The following is a 16,993-nucleotide window of genomic DNA, read 5'->3' as shown; positions in this document are numbered from 1 at the left end:
ATTTTGGGTCAATAATAAGAAATTTTCTTCTTTTATTCTGTAATCATGCACATTACTAGAAAGTTCAGAAAGTTCAGAGGAAGGAAAAAGTGACAGATAACACTGTAAAACTCCCACATTCTGCTTACAACCCAATAAAAGCTATTGTAATCCCTCATCACACTTTTTCCTTCCACTCAACCTTCCATTAACAAGCTGGTATGATTACTTTTGTGAACAATCAGCTTCTTTAAGAATTACCTTCTTGGGTGCTGGAGAACTGTCAAGTCAGCCATGATTGTTTTTGATCATAACATAATATTTCTGTTAAGTTTTTTTTTTTACTGCTCGTTTGGAAATACTAAAATGTTTGGAGAAAATTAATTTTACGTTTCATTAGAAGAGGTACATCTAAAAAGAAAACAAAAGTTCAATATTTCTGCCTTTCATTTCAGAAACTCAAACAGATTAAGTAAATAGACTTAACTAAGTGAAGCTTTTATTTATTGTAATTTTAAAGTTAATAAAAACTCCAAATTAAATATCTTAGAAAATTATAATACTGCACTGCAAAAACTCAAAATCTTACCAAGTATTTATTTTCCAGTTTCTAGTGCAAATATCTTATAAACTTGAAATAAGATAAAACTAACTTATAAGTAACTTTTCAGTAAGATATAAGATTATTTTAGGTCAATAAATCCTTAATAGTGATTTTAAAAAGTACATGGAAAAAATAAGTGAAATAATGTGCCAGTCGAACTGGTCAAAAATAAGTATTAAGGAATTATTTACTTAAAACAAGCTTCTATTTCTTGCTGAAAAGTTACTTGCAAATTATTTTTAATTATTTCAACTGTCTGGCAGATTATTATTTCAGCAATAAGATGGGAAAATATCTTATCAGAAATAATTTGCCAGCGTAACTAATACTTTTTCATCAATATTAATGACTTATTGAACAATTAAAAGTAGTTTAGTAACATTTTATTAAATTGTACTCATATCTCCACCAGAAACTAGACCAAAGGTAAGATTTTGAGTTTTTGCAGCGCATCCTTCTAAAATGTCTGATAGTGAATCGGCTCAAAGAGAAAAGTGGGAGATGTGTGAAGTATTTAAAGTGATGAACTAAAATAATCGCGATGAATGGAAGTAAGTGAGTGAGGCAGGAGGTTTAAGTGGAAACGGATCCCGCGTCCGAACCCACCCGAACCGGAGCGAGCGGGCGTCACTGCGTGGGTGAGCGTCTATGTATAGCCGAGCGCAGGAGAGTGGGAGGCTCACATTCACAGGAAGACATTCAGCTCCTTTTTCTTTTTACGTACAGCAGCGCACGTTTCACGGAGCAGCAACCCACAGAGCGCAGCCGCTTCCGGTTCGGTCTGAGAACCGGACCGGACCGCTGCTGCACCGAGTCATTTCCACTATTGTCTGTGAAAGCAGCGTGTGGGAGCGCACTGCGTCATCCCACCTCCAGCAGGTGACCCGCCTGACTCCGGCAATCAAACCCAAGACAAGCTGCGTCGTAAAGTTAAGTCAGTTTGAACGATTCATTTCTCTCACGAACCGCTTGGACCGGTTCTTCCATATCAATCTAAAAAAATCCTGTTTGTTGAAAAAACATTTTTCAGCATTAAAAAAAAAAGTTGTCCATATTTACACGTTTCTATGAAGGCATATTAGGACCATTGTAGATTTAAAGGAGTAAATTTAGCCAAACAATTGAAGAATTTGAGAGAAAAAAACCCCTGAAATTTTTTAGATTAATCTCAGAAATTTTCAAGAAAAAAAAAACAAAAAAACATTGAAATTTGTGGACTCAAATGTCAAAAACCTGTGAGAAAACATGCTGAAATTTTCAGATTTATCTCAGAAACTTTCTACCAAAAAGAGAAAATTTATTTGATTGTGAAGTTGAAACACACACACACAAAAAAAAAACAGAAATTTGGAGATGAATTTGAGAAAATTTCTAGAAGAAACCTGGACATTCCTGGACTTGAAGTCAAAGAAATTTGAGGAAAAAAATGCAAAAATTTTAAGATTAAACTTTCTAGCAAAAAAGAGAAAAATTTCTAAGACTGAAAAGTTGAAAATTTGTGAGAAAAAACATGAAAGTTTGAAGATCAGTCTGAGAAATATTCTAGAAAAAAAAAAAACCTAGAAATTTCTGAGCTTGAAGACAAAACTCAGAAATTTGGAGATTAATGTTTTAACAGAAAAGAGGAGATTTCAAAAGTTGCAAATGTTCTACATTTTTACTTCGGTTCCACTTGTAGTTTATTTATAACAAAACATTTTCCCATGTTAAAAGTTAAATAATCTGTAAGTGAAACTAATATTTTTTCATCAATTTCATCAATTTTAAGGGATTATTGACTTAAAATGAGCTCCTTTATCCAACTGAAAAGTTTTTTGTAAATTAGCTTTGTCTTACTTCAAGTGTGCCCAGATATTTGCACTAGAAACTGAACCAAAAATACTTGGTAATATTTTGTGTTTTTGCAGTGTAACAACAACAGTGAATGTTTGCAGCTGGAAATTGTTGCCTCAATATTTTCCAAGTTGAGGCAACAGAACATTTTTCAGATTGCGCTGGTTTTCCATCGAGTCTCCTGCTGCTTGGCAACAGAGCGGGCTGCCTGCGTGGGCGGCGGCTGCTCAGCGCCAGCAGAAAGCTCAGGAAAGCATGAGGAGGGACACTCTGTGGTCGGACTGCGCGCACGCCGCTGCCCCCTGCGGGGCCGACGCACGTGCAGCACAGGTGCATGAATCCAAACGGATGATTCACCCCAAACGAACAACAATCAGACTTCATTTAAATGTAGAGTGGGCGACTTAGAAGGAGTGAAATCCCAGCAGATCACCGGTGGGAAATTCTGCTAAGGCCGAACTGGATCCCGGTTATGAAGTTGGACTTTTTTAGACTGGAACCTGTAACCTTCGGTCGGAATCGTCTCCTCCTCCCCAATCAAGCCGTCATTCAATCCTGCTTCCGTCTTTCACCCTCACTCCTACTCTCTCTATCTCTCTCTATTCTGTCTCTCGCCCACAGAGTTCTTCACAGAAGAGCTCACAGTGTTCCCACGGTAACCAGCATCCCTATTCTAATCCACGGGAACGTGCGCACGGGTGTTTGACAAACATCCCACCTTAAAAGTGCCACTTATCTGCACTGGAGCCGAGAAGAAAGAGTGGAAGAAAGGCGACTAACAGAAAGGGAAAACGAGTTCATGATCGCATCGCCCAGTGACCTCCTGACAGCAGGATCTACGCATTAATGGCGGCTAATCTGCGTTTTTCTGCTCGCAGATGCCACTTAAACATAAGAAGCAGAAAAAGTGACCCATTACGCTTCCTTCAACAGGTTAGGATAGATCTATGGGTTCTAAAAATATTACATTTTTTATGCACAAATCATTCTTAAAAATGAGATTTTACTCTGATCGGTTCTGTTGAGTTCTGCCAGAACTCAACGTGAAAACGGTTTCAATTATACAGCCATACATTTTTAAAAAGCATTAGTAGAGCCTCCTGCACAACCTACAAGAATGCAGCAAGTGGTTTCTGAATGGTGAGTCAACGACAAAACTCTTGTCTTTTCCAGCAGCCATTGTACAGCACAAACAGCGGTAAAACCAGCTGCACCATCTAGTTTTTAGTGTGAATATTTTAGAAAATATGAAATAAGACTAAACAAAGGCAATTTTTAAGCAAGATGTTTTAAGCCAATAATTCCGTAATATTAATAAAAACGTGGTAGCTCCATTGGAAAATTATTTTGCTTGAGATTTTTTCATGTTAAAAGTTAATATTGAATAATTATTCTTCATCTTGCTAATAAGAAACTCATAAGTGGGTTTTGTTTTATTTCAAGTATGCTTGAAATAGATACTGAACCAGAAATACCTTGTAAGTTTACATTGTGACAAAATGTGCTGCAGCTCTGCTTGGGTTGCTAGGTAACGGCCTGACTAGGTTGGGGTTGCTAGGTAACGACGCAGTGTAACTCAATCAGGAGGTTTTTGAAACTACTTGTTTTCCAGACACTTAAAAACATAAACTTACTGCCAAAAACTAAAAAACAAAAATAAACAGCTGGGTGATTTTTTTGAAACACAAATGGAAGTATAAAAATGTGCAAAATGTAAAGTTTTCAAAATAGAAAAAACTTTTTCAGGTTGAAAAATTCACACATGTACAATAATAGAGCAACAAAGTGTAGTACAGTGGATTGAAAGTTAGTTTTGGCACTTTATGTTTCTTCCAGAGTTGCGCTTCAGTGACACAAACATCTTTCATAAGTTTATAATCCTAATTTCAGCCATTGTTTACATCCCAAATTACCTCATCTGGGTTTCCTGGTGCAGAATTATGACGCAAGTCTCACGTCAATGACATAAAAGCAGGATAAAATGTGACCATTCAGACTGCAGATGCTTTGAAAACAATCACATATTTATCTGTAGTACTAGAAGTAGGACGTTCAGACTGCGTAGAAAGAGATGGACAAAGGTCACATTAGGGCAAAAAATGTGGATTTGGCTCACGTTTGCCTAAAGAGATTGCAAGTTTCCCCCAGAAAACTTGCTAAACCCGGTGGTTGGATGCCAGGGCAGTCATTCATCCAGCGGCTCGTCGCGTTTTTCAGTTAAAAAATGGCTTATAATACACTGGGGGAAACCCTGGATTGAATGGAGAATTTCTGTGAACTCCACGTTGATAAAACATATTATACACATAAGATCGGTTTCAGAAAGTTTCCATCCCCATGAATCCAGACAAGTACGCCAACGAGCAAACAATCATTAACTCTAAATTTAGGGAAAACAAACGCAAGCCACACTTTTCAGATTTTTGCTGAAATGTTGAAAAACCATTTGCCATTTTGCGTCCATGTCAGATTTGTTGTTCTGTCCCAAAACATTCCAGTAAAACACATTAAAGTTTGCGGTGGATAGTCGACTGCAGAGGCTGGGGAGCCGCAGAAAGGCAGGTACAGAAATGTAATATTACAACCGTCTGGAGGCCTGCTGTACAGTTTCCACAGCAACTATACTTTGTCTCTCACAGCATCATTCTGACTCCAAGAACATTGCACTTACAGTGGAAAGATTTACATCACAGCTATTCGCTTGTTTTCTCACTATTTGTGGCTAATGGTACCAGCAAGCAGATGGGAAATGAAAGTATATATAGGCAAAGGCATTAGACTTCAGTAATTTACTGCCTGAGATTGAAAGTGAGCAAATTCCCAAGGGATCTTTATTCAATCTGTCTGCGTGAATTAAATCTGCCATTTCTGCCGTATTTTGTCAGCAGAATCTGCCAGGAAACTGTTTTTTTTTTAAATGGATGAAACCTGCTTGGTTTTGACATCTCTCAAACGTGACACCATTCTGACAAACCATGTCAGACTACGACCCGCAGCGGTCCAGAGAAACCATCTGGATTCACACTCAGCATGCAGAATTTAAAATGCATTTGTGCATCAAGCGTAAAACTCGTAAAACCATCTGCGGGAAGAACGTCGGCCACTCTGAGAAGAAGAAGACGAAGAAGTGTCAGAGTAAGACGCTAAATATAAACACAAAAATATGATTTTGATTTCTTTTCCACACGCAGTGTGAATTCACCAACACTCATTTCACTAGAAGGCAAAAAAGCACCACCCACATGCAGCTTCCTCCTACACACACACACTCATAAATGACATATCTATCATTTAAATTTATGTCAAAATAAACTGCACCTTTATGGCACTGCTGCAGAATTAAAAAGAGAACTTTTTTAAAACAGCTGCAAAAAGTCATGGCAGTTTTATAGAAAGCAGGTTCCCTCCCTTCACATCGCTCGCTGTGTTTGGATGAGGTCAGAAAAAGCTCAGCTGAGCTTGCCCACACACTTCGCCTTACATTACATTCCTCCTAAGTTTTATCTTGGCTATGGAAATTTGTAAAGCACAAGTCAGCAGCAGCAGCAGCTGCAAGCCCAAACTGCTGCATGGTTTGCACCAGGAACAAATATTCCACAAACGAGGGGTTAAAGAATAAAAACAAAGAAGAAGAAGGGACAAAGCTCAGAGGTGAGGAGAAAGAGAAGAGCAGAAAAGTAATTTTTGCAGCTTCTCTGAGTCATATCTGCAGCAGTGGGAAACAGAACCAGCGAGGGGGAGAGAGTGAGTGTACTTACGTGGGTATGTGAGAGAAAGAGTGTGAGAGATAGACGGGGTGGAGCGGAGTGGGAAGGGGACGGGGGTTATTTGCTGAGGAGCTACTGAGCTCCTTCTGAGAAAGAAAACCCATTACGGTTCCCCTGCTTCATGAAACAAAATTAACGTCTATTTTGGTGAGGGAGGAGCCTGGAGTGGGGGAAAGATGGAGACACAAACACCTTCTCTGCTCGGCTCTGTGGAGCCCCCACTGTGGCAGTCGGTGAGAAAAAGACACGCGTCCTTTTTGTTGCTCTTCCTTCTCTGCATTACGCAACAACTCTTCCCTGAGTAATGCTGTCGAGACCTCCAGCAGTCCCTGTGAGCTGCGTGACAAGCTACATGCATGTAGCACGCAGTCCCTCCCCCACTTCACAGCCCACTTCACGCTGCACTGCAGGGTCATTTCAGCTGCAAAGCAACAGCCAGACCCAGGTGGAATATTCTGCAACCACTAAACGAGATCCACAGCAGAGAGTCATCGCTACGCTGGGAAAGCTCTTGAGCCAGATGTGGACAGATTTGCTAGCAAAGCCTGGTAGAGATAAACATTTTACTTCTGCAGAGGTAAAATCTCACATTGAAATCCAATCTGTAGATTTATCCTGTGGGGGAACCGTCTCACGCTGAGGAATATTGGTTCCCAGAATCACAAATGTGCCATTAGAGCAGCACTCAGGGTGTTTTTACACCCGATAGGCCAGAAGATTCAGTTCGATTTTGGACCAAAAATAAAAGCAGCACAAGTCCTAAATGATCCCCAACATCACATGTTTATTTTACGCTGTTTTCACACCTGACAGTCCGGTGGACTCGGTTCGGCTGGCGACCAAAACTGCAACCTTTGTTGTGGTTCACTTTCACACTGCACTGCGTCAAACAACCCAAACTAACACTCAGTTCTCATTGGACGTCACACTTCCAGGAACTTTGTAACCAACGGCCATCTTGGTAGCCAGTTGCTATGACAACAACAAACAAGCACAAGCTCAGAACTAGCTCTCCTTTCGTTCCTATCTAGCTCATAAACAACATGTGTCAAACACAAGGCCCGGGGGCCAAATATGGTCCTCCATGGCTTCTTATATGGCCCTAAAGATTCCAGAGGCGCTTAAATATTGTTAAATTAAATATTAATCAAATCAAAGTGTTTACTGCCAAATTACATCAGTCAATACTTGTAATTTTACTGCATTATGGATGCAAAATCGACAAATCACATCTTTTTTTGGGCTTGTGCATAACAGAGTTTGCTGAAAATTTTCCAGAAAAATAGTCAGAAACATTGATTTAAAGTGATGCCGACTCCCACCTGCAGGTGGCAGCGTATTTTACTTCTGCACTTATTTATAAATCATAAACAGCCACATTATACCTAAGCACAAATATTACAACAGGTCTTGCAAATATTTTTAAATTAGCACCAGAAAAGTTTTGATTCTTATTGCAAAAAAAAAAGTGAAATTCTGGAGAAACTGATCGATGTGAAAAGAAGTCCAGATTTATTTAATTTTATTTAGAACTAATCAAACCATTTGTTAATCGGGTTTATTGATACGATTTGGCACAACCAGCCTTTTAGGAACATCTCTGATTTTAATGTGTACAACTATAACTGAATTACAATTTCTGAGAACTCGACCCGCTTCTGCGTAAAGCTGAGATAAATATCAGACATTTACTGTTGTACTTATTGCCATTTCTCTAAATCAAGACTGAATCCGTCCTATTTAGAGTTGATTTTCAAGCCCAATAAATGGAAGTACATATTTAACGCGTATTAATCGTTTTAACAACGGCACTTAAAATGTAATGTCTCACTGCAAAAACACAAGATCCAGGTATTTTTGGTCTTCTTTCTAGTAGCATAAACTGAAAAATGTTCAATCTACCAATGGAAAAAATAGTTTTTCTTCAATATTAAGGAATTATTGACTTAGAATAAGCTCCAATAAGTTAGTTGTATGTTAGTTTTGTCTTATTTCAAGTGTACTAAGATATTTGCACTAAAAACTAGAGCAAAATTACTTGCTGTTACTAGTTTTCACAACTGTTCACTACATGACGTGTTTATAATGTTTTTACAGCACTTTGAGCGGCCATGTTGCTGAAATAAACTTCACTGAATGATGCTGTCACCATTGAATGTATTTAAATTTTTACACATTTACCAGAGGAGCAGCTTCGTCTGACAGATATGCTCCCAGAATAACAACAAAACATCAACTGTGCAGCTTCCCGAGGGCCTGGGCTTGACGTTGAATATTGTTCCCGCCGCCGTTAAGAGCCACAGAGGGACGAAACGGGGGCAGCGTTTGGGACAGCAGCTTGTGGCGCACCGCTGGGAGAAACAAGGAGGCAACTTTGTTTTGATGCAGCTTCAACACGGATGACTAACAAAACGGAGACGAGTTACTCAGCCTGAAAAAATATAAAATAAGAAATCGAGGGCTGTGCGCAAGTCGAGGAGGCCAAAACTAATTGGAGAAACAAAACAAAAGCTCCCGCCTTGCTTAAAGCCTGTTGACAGATGGCGGATCAGTGTGTGTGTTCCACCTTTTCTCTTTTAGTCCGGCGCATGCTGAGGGAGGTCACCCAGTCACTGGCCTCCTCTCTCCGTCATATTTCCCCCACTTCCACTTCATCCTTCTGCCTCCTCCCCAAATCTGAGCCACAATTAGTCAGAGGCAGCGCAGGACGGAGAAGTGTGTGTTTATCTCAGATCCATTATTAGAGGAGAGCGAATTGTCACTGACCAGAGCCAGAAGGCCCGATTGGATGAGGCTGAGTCACAGCCAGACAGGGACAATATGGCTCCAAAGGCGCGACTCTTTATTAAATGTGACACTCCATATGATGCGCTTGTCTGAGCCTGGATCCAAAGTCGGCCACAACCACTACGGGCAATTAAACGGGAGGATCAGCAAGATCTACATTAGCTATTCATTACTGCCTTTAACACCCACATAAATAACTAATATGTGCTTCTGTCTAATGACTAAGTCCGCTCCAGGGGGACGGCAGGGAAGCAGTCGGCTCTGATCAGTCAGGGATTTGGGTAAACCTGAGTCAATCACCGCCAAGCGGATCGGGACCATAAGAAAACAGAATCCAGCTCCAACTGCTGAGATGGTTTTCTGGATGCAGAAGTGCACACTTAGGAGTGTGTTTTACTTAGGAGTGTGTTTTACTTAGGAGTGTGTTTTACTGTGCACTTCTTCACATAAATTCCTGCCTACTCACAAAGCTGAATGCTTGCAGAACAAAAGCCGACTCTGAGTGCGTGGTTAAGTAAAAGCAAGGACAGATGCTCTCCCTGTGTGCCAAAGCTGTGTGTGTGCGCAGCAATCTGGCTTCAGGTTAGCTGTAAGTTGGAAAACGATTAAAAAAAAAACGATAAAAGAAAACATGCAGTGCCGGTGTTGGGTAGCACAGATAAACAGAACACTGGCATCAGTAAAGATGTGTAAAAAGGCCTTAAAGTAACTCCCCTTAATGCCGTGGCAAACTTCAACATTGAAAAATTTACAAAATCTAATCTAGACATCCTTTACTTGGGGAAATTATTGCCCGGCCCAAACATCCTTCTAAAACCACAAAAAAAAAAAATTATCACATTTTGCACATTTTTATCTCAACTGTTTCTAAAAACAGAAGCTTCTTTTTAAAACATTAGTTATTGTTTTTTTGGTGTCTGGAAAATGAGCCCTTTTTAAAACCTCACAACTGACACTGACCAGTTACCTAGCAACCCCAGCGGAGCGCCAGCACATTTGGTCAGCTGGTTGGATGGATGGATTTGTAGTTCCCGTCTCCCACACAGAACACTCACACATGAAATACTTAAATTAATGTTTTTTGTTTGTTTTTAAACACATCAACAGCCCAATAGTCCCTGCTTCTGTTGGTTTCCTGTCAGAGCTGAAGAGTTTAACTGCACGAGGAACAAAGGAGTTCTTCAGCCTGTTGGTCTGAGAATTACAGCTGTATTCACTTTACAATGGCTGCTGGAAAAGACAAGTGTTTTGTTGTTGACTTACCATCCAGAAACCACTTGCTGCATTTTTGTTGGTTGTGCGGGGGGCCCTACAAATGCTTTTCAAACATGTACATTTGTATCATTGCGCATCGGTAGCAGCTTATTTGGATTTAAAGTGACAGAGACCCTAAAACATTTTATTTTGAAAGGAGCTAAAAATAGGCAGAACTGACCAGACTGAAATCTCATCATCTAAGAACAAATTTGTGCAAAACAAAAGGAAATGAACAAGCTTTGAATAGGCCACAGACTTATCCGGACTTGTTAAAGGAAGCCTAGTAGGTCACCTTTAAGTTTATATGTTGAGTTAGAACGTCTAATTATTAATCCACTTTGTTTCCCTGGGTTATAAATATCACATAAAACATTCACGTCACCCACCTGGCTGGATCCTTATTTATCTAACCTTTCAAGGTAATGAAAGAAAAAAAAAAAGCTTCAAGGCTCACTGTTGGGCAGCAGTTTCCATAGCAACAATTCAAAGCCTTTTCTGTTCTACCATTACAAACGCAGACATGTTGAATCAGCTAAACTTTAACTGGAGTCGTGTGTTTTTGTGGGAGGACACAACAAATCAGATTTTTGACAACAAACGCTCCAGTTTGGAGGGAAATATTCTCACGCCTACTTTTAAACACAGTGGATGACCTGTGATGCTGTGGGCCTCCTTAGAGATGTCAATAACTCTTCAAAACAACAGGAACCTTTTGAATAAAAATCTGGCCGACTTTGCCTGAACATCTGGCCAAAGAAACACGGTGAATGGTTCCAACTGGGCACAAAATCAATCAATCGAGGAAATCCAGCCAGAATTTGGATGATATTTTGGGCCACAAAAAAGAAAAAGAATGTCCCAAAGGGCCAGTTGTGGCAAGATGCATTGATAAAACCCATGAAAAAACTGTTAAAATATCAACATCTTTTCTCACAGATCAGTCGCTCTGAGATTTTGCAATTGTTTTGTGATTTTGTGGTCCTAACTAAGAAATATTTGCAAGGAATTTTGCGATATTTGTGCATATGAATGATGATAAGTGTGACCTTTGTCCCTCTCCACGTCAATCCCAGATTATAACCTGACATCAAGTCAACCTGAGGCTGCAGCGAAGTAGAAGTAAGAGACACTGCCACCTGCAGTTTGGAGTTAGCATCGCTTAAATCCAACGTTTTTGAACAAGTTTCCAATAAACTCACAATTATGGATTAGCATGAAAATAAAATAGAGAAAAACTGATTTGATATGATTGATAAAATAATCTGAAGAACTGGCATATGTGTCAAACTAAAGGCTCGGGGGTGAAATACGGCCCGCGATAGCTTTTTATGTGGCCCTCTAGACTCTAAATGGACACATAATTAGAACAGTCAAGATAACACACTGCTTAAATATCATTTTATCAATCAATTCAATCCAGCTTTAATCTGTTTACTGCCAAATTACATCAATCAGTTCCTCCAATTTCTTATGAATTATGGAGGAAATAGATGTAAAAAATAAAAAATAAAATCAACAATTTCCAGCACTTTTTCACGCAAAAGCATAATTAGGAATTTATTGCAGATTCTTGTCAAAAATTGTGAAAAATATTGGCTCTAACTGATTGTTTACTACCACCTGCAGGTGGCAGTATTTCTTACTTCTACTGAATATTATAATCCATAATGATGCATAGAGTAACAGAAAGTCACGTTTACCATCATACATAAGTGCAAATATTTCTAAATTACTACCACAAACACTTTTTTTGTTGCAAAAGTTCTCAGTTTCATGCTCAAAAAGTAGTTTTGAAGCAGCTTTATGAATAAATTACGTCCAGTTGGTGCTCTGGGAGCCAAAAGTTAACAGGTTTCCGTTATTGTGTAATTTGCTAAACCTTTGTAAGTCATAACCTGTTTCCAGTCTGTTGTTTTGCCAATCCAGTTAAAGGTTTGCTGTGAATTCAAAGTTGTAATAATTTGTTCTTTGTGGTACTTTGTGGCCTTTCTATCATCTCAAACCAGTCTCTCTCTCTCTCCTCTGACACCAATAACACATTTTTGTCCAATCCAAACAAGTGCCATTAATTGGATATTTTCCCATTTTGAGAGAAATGTTTGTGTGGATCAGCCGTTTCTGAAGCAACAATACTACACTCAAAGTCTGATTAATGACATTTGAACTTCAGCAAGTTGCTGTCATGGGATTTATAGCAAAAAAAAGTCCCAGAAGTGTCCTTGCTGAACTTTTCTTCAACAGAATATTGTTCACACCTACACACACAGGGATGTCAGACATTATTCTGTCATTTAAAAATCACCTTGGGCTTTTAACAATTTACCCACAATCCTCCAGTACTGAGTTAATTTTCTCATGGTACTGCATTAAAATGCCCCCACTGAGAGCCAGTGCCTTAATGTGAGGATTATCTCCAATGACAAGAAAGGTTGCTGCTTTTCCCTGCCTGTCAGACTGAGGGCTCACCATGGAAATGTTCTGTCAGAGCGGAGATATTCTGGAGACTGCGGCCAGCCATCGAAGGGTGTTTTCACACCTCACAGGCTGGTAGACTCACTTCTACTGGGGACCAAAATTTGATCCATTTGATCCATTTTTAGCTGGTGAGGTTTGCTTTCTCGCTGCACTGGTTCAAATGAACCAAACCAGATGAACAAAGTGTTCCCCTCCTTGCCTGTGGTGGCGCTGCACCAAGAAGCACTTAAGGAAGCAGCAGAAAAACCTTTAAAGAAAACACAGAGCGCAACTTCCTTCTTCGCAAATGTAAACAAAAATGAAGTGGCATCAAATTTTGGCAGTTGTAGGATTTTTCATGTAAAACTGAAGACAAGGTAAAGCTAAACTGTGATTGTTTTGGTCTGAGAAGAACCTGTGCTGTAGTTCCCTTCCTGCTTTTGGTGCAGTCTCTGGTACGTTTGCATGCACATATGCATTTGTACCGCTCCAGATTAAACATGGCTGGTGCAAAATGTTTTCATCAACTGAAGCACATTGAGGCTGTTTTCACACCTGATAGTCCAGTAGACTCACTTTCAAATTCGGTTGTCAAATGGATCAAACTAATTGAATAACCTGTCCCCCTCCTCGTCTGTGGGGGCGCTGCACCATGAACTACTGAAAGAAACAACAGGAAAAACCTCCAAAGAAGACATGAGTGCAACTTCCTTCTACACAAAATGTAAACAAAATTAGAGTGGTGTCAGATTTTAGTGGTTGTAGGATTTCTCTTTTGTCTTAGCTAAAAGATCACAACCCATTTCTCCTGCTGGCGCTACACTCTCACGTTTGTTTTGGTTACCCAGAATGCCCAGTGCCACAGTTCACCTCCTGCTTTTGGAGTGGTCCAGTTCACTCGCCTTTCACATTTGCATTCGAATCGCACCAGAGCTCACTTCAACCGAAGCGAGGCCAAAACGGATCAGAGTTCACTCCTCCCAAAACGAACTGGACTTTCTAGACAAACGAACTAGAGTTCAGTTAAAGCGGACTAAACATGGCTAGTGTGAATGCACCCCAAGTTAGATCCTGATTATTCTATAGAGAAAAGAAAATAAGGCGCCTGTGTTTGGTGGACTTACTTCCTGCGTGCGCTGGAGCTGGTGTTGGTGTCTGTGCTGTCAGTGCGTTCCAGCCGGTCCCGGTCCGTGTTGGAGGAACCGCAGGAAAGGCCTCGCGTCAGTCTAGTGTGGCTCCTCCGCTCCCTGCTGGGCCCTGGAGTTGTGGTTGATCCAGATGTCACCTGAGGTGGAGAAGTGCCACCACTCCCACCGCAGCCCCCGCCTGTTTGGACCGGAAGGGTCAGAGGCTGGCTGTGGTTGTGGTTCTGCTCTGGGGTGTCGGACCCCCGTGGGCCACGCTCCAGCCTCAGGTCCTGGTTTTCCTGACTGACCCGGTCCAGCTGGCCCTCCAGCTCCTCAATGCGCCGGCGCTGCGTCTCGAGGAGCTTGGCCTGGCTCTCGATGATGTTGTTGAGCTCCAGTAGGTACTCCACGGCCCGGTTGGGGCTCTCCGGGTTGGACTCCATGGTGGGAGCCTTCCTCTTGGTGTGTGTGAACACCACCAGCTGGAGTTTCGCCTCCACCCTCCCCACCAGCCCTGATGAGTTGGGGGGAGGGAGGGCCCAAGAAAGTCTCTGTGGGAGTTTAACTATTGACCTTTTGGTGTTCAGAAACAGAAAGTCACAAAGGTGAAGGGACTGAGAGTTTCAGAATGACTACATATCCCTTAGGATGAGGGCAAGAATGAGCAATATAGCATGTTACACCATGAAGATGGTTCAAAGCTCAAAATGAAGCTCAGGACGCTGGTGGTAGTCTGGTTTCCTAAAGTTGCAGTCATTTTGACTCCACCATAGAGAAGGTCAAGAGTTTGAGACATCATGATTCACAATTTACAGATAAAACATGAAACAACAAGAGATCATCCGGTGGAGGGAGAAACAAGGGCAACTAATGACTAACAGGGATTTCTGGTTTTTAAGCTTACTGACAGATTTAAAGAGAGTACATCATCAAGTTACACCATTAGTAGCTTTAATAGTATCAGTTTTTACTAAATTATAAATATGAGTAAAAAGCACATTCTTGGACAGACAGGGGAAGGGGACGGGGAAAGTGGTGCGGGTTGTGATTTACCAATTTCTTATCAGGCGCTGTCAATCATTACATAACAGAGAAAAATCAGCTCCCTCCCACGTTGAGTGTCCCCGCAGTACAGCTTCTCCGCTTTCAACCCATGATTTAAAAATGTCCTCAAAGCGCAAGAAGTACGCAGACTTAGATTGGGAAGTTCATCCTGGGAGTCCAGATCCTCTCCCCCCAACAGGTCCGAGAAAAAAAGGAAAACAAACCCCAAAACACTACATCCCGGGGGTTTTAAATGCAAATCCAAAACTGAGCGTCTCTGCTCTTTTCCGCCACTTTCCCTCCAGATTAAACATTAACGCACAAGGTGTTGCTTTAAAGGGAAATTTAAAAAACTACCTGGACTATTTTCACGGTCCAAATGCTAAAACTACACTTCTGTGTTTGCAGCCTTCGCTGCTGATATAAATTGGGTCTAGAGAGTTCACCAAGCCGCTTTTCTTACTTATGTGCTCTTCAGCTGCTTCAGGTTCTCAGTCTGTGTAGAAGTGAGGTGATGATGCTTTTCCTCTCAGCAGGCGAGGAGGCAGAGAGGTTTCGCTGTTTGCGCGTCTCATAAGCGGGGAAAAAAGCGTTTGGCTTCTCCACAGGAGCGCATCTCCGTCAAGTTTTCACATAGAACATAATGAACATCCGGTAGGGACTTTCACAATAAAATACAACCAGGCAAGGGCACACTGAAATTATGATTTTACTGATTAAACTGAAGTCATAGGCTCACACTGGAGCTTGAAGTGACCCAAATCCGATTGTTTGTAAAATCGGATATTTTGTTTTTCATTGGCGTGGTCGAACTTCCGATTTGTATGTCATCTCCAGTGTGAAGGTCAAAACAACCTGGAAGTGTTCCGCATGCGCATTAAAGGGCGCGATAACATCACACAGAGAGCGTGCTCGTGGTTTGCCAACTGTCATAAAAAAGAAGTGCTCTTAGTTTAAAATCAACAAAATAACTGATACATACTCAACTCTGGACGTTGGCAGTAATGAGCGTTAAGCTGTTTCCAACCACCACAAAATAGAAGAAGAAGCAGTGCTCAGTGTTTGCGGAAGTAAACATGTATGCTAACGTTGGAGCATAGCTTACGATTTTAAAGCCTGATTTTTCAGCCTTTAAAAACCTTCTAATGGATAATCACTTCAATCTTTTTGAGAACTAATGCCCCTTTGTCTTTTTCTGTTTGTTTTTGTCGTTCTGCTATCCCTCTATTTGATGTCTGACAAATTTAATTTTTTCTTTTTGTTTTTTTGTCTTATAATTATATGTGTGCCTTAAGCTTGTAAGACTTGTGCTTTTCATGTCACGTGATCTTGGTCGAGTGTCAATGACGTTCCGTTCCACGACCGTTAAGTTTCAGGTCACATTTGAAAAGATCGGTTACCGAAGCATAAAGGAAAAATCCGATCTGTGTTGTTCAGACCGTCATGAAAAGATTCCGGTCGCATTAAGGAAATAAATAAATAAAATTAAATAAAATTTAAAAAATCGTAATTAGGTCACTTCAGTGTGAATGCAATCTTAGATTTCAATAAACAGTGGATCAAAACATGAATATTTTCTGAATTTGGCTAAATATTGCAAATATTGTAAAAGTTATAAGAAATCCTGTTCTTATTCTCCCCAAAAGATTATGAAAACTAGATGTTCTTTTAATAAGGTAAATATGAATGACATCCCTACAAACAAAAAAAATGGACTATTTTATTTTCTTGATTTGACCTGTTTTGTGTTTGTTTGTTTTTTTGTTTTTTTTTTTTGGCCCACATATACTTTTCAATTGACAATTTTGGCTCAAAACGTTTGGACACCGAAGCTTTATCCAGGGGTGTCAAACTCCAGTCCAGGAGGGCCGGTGTCCTGCAACTTTTAGATGTGCCTCTGCTGCACCACACCTGAGTAGAATAATTACGGTAGGTCATTAATGCTCTGGAGAACTGATCTACACAAAGAGGAGGTAATTAAGCCATTTTTTCCAGTGTTTTGTATCTAAAAACTGCTGGACAGCGGCCCTTGAGGACTGGAGTTTGACACTTGTGCTTCATACCAAGCATGTTTGTGTATTTTATTTTGAAAGTCCCATTTGAATCTCATGTTTCGTCTGTCTAGCTTTGCTTCGCTCAAT

The 16,993-nt window shown here is 40.5% G+C and overlaps 1 protein-coding gene across 2 annotated transcripts in view; it reads right to left on the bottom strand.

Moving 5' to 3' along the window:
* iqsec2b (IQ motif and Sec7 domain ArfGEF 2b) overlaps positions 1-15,556 on the bottom strand; it is a 50,748-nt gene extending 35,192 nt beyond the window's left edge. The window contains exon 1 of one of the 2 annotated variants that reach the window (XM_044113239.1): positions 13,806-15,556. In XM_044113239.1, coding sequence (XP_043969174.1) covers positions 13,806-14,251 — 446 coding nt within the window. In that variant the 5' untranslated portion in view covers positions 14,252-15,556. The remainder of the gene's footprint in view (positions 1-13,805) is intronic. The other variant, XM_044113662.1, reaches the window with a different exon arrangement.
* Positions 15,557-16,993: the final 1,437 nt, after the last annotated feature.

The sequence above is a fragment of the Gambusia affinis genome, linkage group LG01 (assembly GCF_019740435.1).
Source record: "Gambusia affinis linkage group LG01, SWU_Gaff_1.0, whole genome shotgun sequence".
In the NCBI taxonomy this organism is placed as follows: Eukaryota; Metazoa; Chordata; class Actinopteri; order Cyprinodontiformes; family Poeciliidae; genus Gambusia; species Gambusia affinis.
Note: the sequence above shows the minus strand (reverse complement) of the source record. Positions and strands in the feature narration are given on the sequence as shown.